Genomic DNA, 6601 nt, shown 5'->3' on the forward strand with positions numbered 1-6601 from the left:
AACAGGTTATACGTATAATCGTATTCGCTAAATTTTGAATTTCACAAATAATTCCATTTAGTACTCTGGTATTCACAGAGAATTTATTTGTATATAATTTCTAATTTTTATTTATTTATTATTTTTGAGTTAAATTGAATAAGATGATATTATTAATATTGTGAAAAAACATTTTAGTTTCAAAACGAATAGATTGCTTTGTGCAAACTGCTATATTATTACTATATAGAATATAAAAAATTTCTTTATCTGCTTCGCCTACAAAAACTTATTATAAATTTTGCATTTATAAAATTATTTATTATGAAAAACGGCTTTTGAGAGAAAAATTCATATTGCTCAAAAATAACAAGTAATTTTAAATTTACATTTCAATATTAGTTATTATAAAACAAATATTGAAGACACTTGAAATTCATGCAACGAAATGAAAGTGATCGGTTTCCAAGTATGATATGGATTGCCGATCATGAAACATCCGTGTCACACTACGCATTGAAGATTGAGGATTGCGAATTAGAGATTATTTCGACTAGTCATATAATTAATTTTAATTTTAATCGTTTTGTTCTGATTGGCTGAATTCTATTCTTTAATTTGCAATCTTCATTGTGACACGGGCTTTAAGTATCCAAACGATAAGAATTCTACGTTATATGCGAATATAGTTGTTACAGACTGAAATGTTAACAGTGCACTAAAACGACAATGTATACTTAAATAGACACGTTGTGAAATTTATTAATTATTAATATCATATTAAAAAGAGTATTGATATTTCTTACAAGTATTGGTACTGAGGACAACTTTACGGGTATTGTGAACGCATTCCAATCTCTATATTGTTCCGAGCGATTTAGCAAGCGCATCGGAAAGTTCAGTAAAAAAAGGCCATAAACAAAGTCTGTTCTTTTTAGCTGCACTTTCTTACATTATTTGCATTTGACATAAAATAAATGACGCAAATCTTTAAAGAAAATTGTAGGAAACTGCAGAAAAAGAAACTAAAAAGGATGTACCTATATTATAATAAACGTCCATGATAATTCTAGAAGAAAGAAACTTTGTGCCTCATTATACTATACATCTATTTCGTCAGTTTTCATTACTCTGCTGTAGAATTTCATAAAAGAACATCGATTGTGATAATTATTGTTATCTATTTATTTATTTATTTATTTATTTATTCGTTAATGTTAATTTATACTAGATTGTCATGGATTAATAAATAAAAATGTATATAGAATGTTAATTATACGAATTATTGATGTTATTTAATAAAAGTTTCTTTATACAAAAAATAGAAAAAATGTATTCATTAATATTTAAAATTTATATTGTACTACCTAATTTAAAACATAACAATTTTTGTATCGCCCAATTTTATGGTTTCAGTTCTCGAATATTTACATTCTAACTTAATATCTAGAAAATTTGAGTATTATAAATTTGTTAATTCTATTTTATGAAAAAACTTATATTGTCCAAATACTGTTACTATCTAATAATCTAATCTATCGACAGGTCATTTTCTACTTTCTAACCCAGGAATAGTACACTACTATTTTTATGTTCCAGCGACAAGCAAATGTAAATTGTTGTAAAACTATTATAGATATTTCATTTATTTTTTTGGACATATTTTTTCTTTTTTAATAACTACTTCTTATGAATCGCAATAAAAAAGTGATATTAAATTAAACTTTTATTTTTTAGTAATACTGTTATATAATAAGCTATTTGCTTATTCTGTTTGATATTATTTAGTTTCTATTACATTCTTCAGAAAATGATTAACTTTATATTCATTGATGTTCTCAAATATCAATAATCATGAAACAATGAACAGTATAATATATTGTTAATAATAGTGATTTAATTTAATTGAAGTGCAGCAAAAACAGGACTTTTTTTTTTATAGGAAAGTGGCTACTCTTAGGTTAAAATTTGTTTACATACAACCATGTAACTTCTGATGATATCAGGTGCTGCCAGTGCTATTATTGTTTAGTGTTCTGTAGTCTCTCAAAGCGACAAGAATAGTTAGGTTGATATATTTTAAGATCAGTTGATAAAATTCGTTGCTTTGATACTCGGAATTGATTCTTATCGGTAAGTTTAATATAAAAGAGATGAGTTATCGAAAAATAATATTTAAATATATTATTTCGAATATATATATATATATATAGGAGAAATAGAGAAAATAGACATGATTTTTATCAGACATTCCATATATAACTCTTTTATATGTTTTAAATTAAAATGAAAATGTATTTTAAATAAAATTCTATTCGAATTATTTTCTTTTCTTCTCTCTATTTTTAAATACAAAAATTAAAATTGATTAAAAATAATCTTGTACTATATCTTGAATTTTTTTTAACAGAAAAAATACATACTTACAGATCCATAATGATAAACGACATGACATTCTTAAAGCTGTTACTAAAAAGCAATTTAATATTTTTTGTTACAACTATTGTTACCGGCGAAAATTCGGAAAATAGTCTGTTTAATTATCATCTACCATACAATATAATAGCATTGCATTATAAGATACAACTAACACTTCCTAGGATTGTCGAAAACTATACTTTCTATGGCGAATCCAACATTAATATTATTGTACGTCATCCTACGCAGGAAATAAATTTGCATTCAGTGTTTGTAGACATAAATAAACAGGTTACATTATTTCATGAAATATCAAAAAGGATTTATAAATCGTCGGGTTATACTTGTAATTATGGATTGTTTACGTGTTCTTTTAATTTTAATGATTTGATAACGGTTGGGTCTTACATGCTCAAACTGAAATACAATGGTACCATAAGTGATCGCGAAAATGCTGATGGCTTTATCATAACTTCATATAAAGATGGTCAACGGAATCTTAAGTGAGTAAACATTAAAATATTAAGAATATATGTTATGTGTATAAACACCGTTCAATGTAATTATATCATTTAATGAGATCTATATTAGCTTTGCAAGCGTTTTCGAAAATTTAATATAATTAACTTATAACGGTCCGAATTCCGTTATATGTTTAATAATTCAAAATTACTTTCGTACACACTGAGAATAATCTGATAGAGGTCACAAAATGTTTGTATTTTATTTTATTTTATAACAATTAGTATGTAGTTATACATAGTACTAAAATCTAGTTTGACCAGTAGTTGTTTTAATGTTATTACTTTGTCTAAATATTTGTATGCCAAATTTATTAATAAGATATATTGTTAAAATGTGATAGGTGGATGTATTCAGCAGGTGACTTTCAGAATACTGTCGGAGTGCAATATGTATTTCCAGTTATAAATGATTTAATGTTTAAGGCCACATTTGACATCACCGTTGATTATCCTAAAAATTATACTGCTTTATCAAATATGCCAGTAATAAGCAGAAAGCACATTAAAAATCATATGAAGAGCGCACATTTTCATACTACTCCTGCAATACATCCCTATCTTGTCGCAATTATAGTGGCCGATTTGGACACACTTTATACTAAGTCAGAAAAGGTTCCGCTGTTGTACAGAGATTTAACAATAGCAAGACAGCTGTATTTTGCTTTGGACGTTGCTGAAACTACTACTATGTACTTGAAAGATCAATATTTCCAGAATTGTACGTTGAATGATTATATACCACAAACGAATTATGTAGCAATTCCATACTATCGAGATGACGGCTTGCCAAATTGGGGAATTGTTTTTTATAGGTAATATATTGTATATATATTTTATATATACAAGAATAAATTGTACTTTTTTTATAAGATGCTAGAGGATTTGCTGGTTATCTCCGTGTCATGATCTATCGCTAATACCAACATTTCGTGAACCTTGCTGTTTACTTCATCAGGGCAAGGAGTGTACTGATACATTTTATCAATATATCTATAATATATCTATAATATAGATCACGGCACGATAATAATCCGCAAATTTTTGGTATCTTTAAGATAAATATTCGCGAAAATCTTAAAAAACATTACTATACTTTTTATAGTTCGTTTTAAAAAAAAATTTAAGGACTAAAGAAAAGTTTTGAAAAATTAATTAGATCAATGTAAATCAAAGTATTTACTTTATTAATTGTTTTTTAGTCAAGAAGCTATTAGCTATCTTAATGAATGGAATTCTATTCAGCGCAAGACAGAAGTTGCAGCCTTAGTAGCACGTAAAGTGGCAAATCAATTTCTTAATAAAATCACCTTATCTAGTTGGTCTGACATGTGGATAAACGAAGGCATTGCAACGTTTTTGGGAACGCATGTCGTCGACAAGGTTGTCTTCTTTATATGTATTATTCGCGTTATTAAACATTGGCTTTGTTTACGCAGTTAAAAGAAAAATGCTTGTTGATATAGAAAGATACATATAGAAAGCTTTTAAATTTTTATAAGCTTATTTATTAAAAATAGAGCACATTGTACAACTGTTCTTATAAAATTTAAATTATGAATAAGCAATCAGCCAACACATATGAAATCGATGTTTTAACAAATTACAATGATATAATAAAAGCTTATAAGAAATTTTTTCCAAATTGTTTTAATAAATTGCTAATTCGAAAATTCAATTATTTTTAATCAAACATTTATTTAATTACATTAAGATGTTTGTCTTTAGATTTTCACAGATCTTCAAATGATGGATTTATTCGTAGTTAGGACTCGATGTGAATCTCTTCGTTTGGAATCTGTCACTAATATGCCACCTGTTGTATTTCAAATTAAAGAACCCTATGACGTCAAATTATTTGGTTCTTTCCGTTACAATAAAGGTAAAAATAAGTAATTAAACAATTAACGAGCTGATCATCAATGTCATAAATAAATAAGAATAATTATCTAATAGAATTATTTATTATATTTATCTACAATTCATTTAATTTATATATATTCACGAATATATGTGTATGTGGATTATATATATATATATTTATAGATAATAAGACAAATTTATTGTAAACATCTAAATTTATTGTATATTTTAATCATTGTAGCGTTCGCTTTATTGCGCATGTTATATCATATAATTTCCGACGAGGTATTTCATAAGAGTATCTGCAATTATTTAAACAACCAGTAAGTATTATCTAGAAGTATGCAGGATAAGTATAAAGTATAAGTTGTTTGGTTGAAATGAAATTTATTGTGATGTTTATTGTTAACAGTATCAAAATTTTTTTAATTCAATTTATACAGAGTAGATCATATCAACAATATCGGAGAATTGCATTCCAGCAATGTTGCATTGACATTGGAAACGTTGCACCAATGTTGCTGTAACTTACTATGCTGTAATAGCGATGTGCCCGTTGAATCAACATCTGCCAACAATTTATGGGCCGTTATGCAAACTATTCTGAATGAATCCAATAACAAAACTGGACTTAACATAACAAAGATGATGAACTTTTGGATAACACAACATAAATATCCTATATTAAAAGTGACACGAAATTATGGTGATGGTCGCACGGTAATATGGACAGATATGCATAATATGTCTAAACGGCACGAATGGTGGATACCTGTGACCTACACTACGGAAACGAATCTTAATTTTAACATTGCACCTTTCGTCCAAAAATGGATAACCTGTGAACAGTTTTTTGTATACTTACCATCAATTAATTTGAATGATTGGATTATAGTCAACTTACAACAACTTGGTGAATATTCGATGAATTTATTTCCCTTTTATTTCTGTGTCACATTTAACATTATTCTTTAATTTCATTTGTATCTTTTATTTCTTAATGCTTAAAATATATAATATGTCTCATTATACTATATATATAATAAATAAAATTGATATATGATTAGTTGTTGCAATCAAAGTAAAATATATTAAATTTTGTATACAAGTAAAATATATTAAATTTTGTGTAATTTAATCATTATTTAGCTCTATTTAAATTTGCATAGTTAATTTTTGCGATTAATTTTTAAAAATCGCACTCATTAAATGTTATATGAAATTAGTAATTTGCAATTTTTTAATTATATGTGCAATTTTTGGTATTATTTACACGTTTTGGTTAAAGAAAGAAATACATAACTTTCAGACATATTTTTTGATAAGTCAAAAGAATTTAATAATCATAAAAATTACCTATTTATTTATTTATAGGATATTATCGTGTCATGTACGATAAGGAAAATTGGATAAGACTTGCAAGCTATCTAAATTCGTATAAATATAATAAGATACATGTTATAAATCGTGCGCAAATCGTTGATGATGCATATCACTTTTTGATAACGAAACAACTTGATTTTGATATGTTTAAAGAACTTACAATATATCTATCACAAGAAACAGATTATATAGCATGGTATCCTATGTTTTACATGTTTAGAACTACGTTAAATCATTCAAATATATTTTCACATCCAGAAGCTACACCTATCAAGGTAACAGATAATACTTGGTAATGGAAAAGTATCAAATTAATATACATAATATTAAATTAACATATATAATATTGAAAAATAACACACACACATACACACGCGCGCGCGCGTATGTTGTGTGTGTGTGTGTGTGTGTGTGTGTGTGTGTGTGTGTGTGTGTGT

At 26.5% G+C, this 6601-nt stretch overlaps 1 protein-coding gene across 1 annotated transcript in view; it reads left to right on the forward strand.

Annotated features, from left to right (window-relative positions):
• Nucleotides 1-2427: 2427 nt before the first annotated feature.
• Nucleotides 2428-6601, forward strand: part of LOC108756680 (aminopeptidase Ey-like) — a gene marked incomplete at its 3' end in the record, with an annotated part of 12948 nt that continues 8774 nt past the window's right edge. The window contains exons 1-7 of the mRNA XM_018500668.1: nt 2428-2900; nt 3263-3733; nt 4121-4301; nt 4647-4806; nt 4990-5104; nt 5225-5694; nt 6156-6439. Of these exons, the coding sequence (XP_018356170.1) occupies nt 2428-2900; nt 3263-3733; nt 4121-4301; nt 4647-4806; nt 4990-5104; nt 5225-5694; nt 6156-6439 (2154 nt within the window). The remainder of the gene's footprint in view (nt 2901-3262; nt 3734-4120; nt 4302-4646; nt 4807-4989; nt 5105-5224; nt 5695-6155; nt 6440-6601) is intronic.

This window comes from Trachymyrmex septentrionalis, unplaced genomic scaffold, assembly GCF_001594115.1.
Source record: "Trachymyrmex septentrionalis isolate Tsep2-gDNA-1 unplaced genomic scaffold, Tsep1.0 scaffold13, whole genome shotgun sequence".
Lineage (NCBI taxonomy): Eukaryota > Metazoa > Arthropoda > Insecta > Hymenoptera > Formicidae > Trachymyrmex > Trachymyrmex septentrionalis.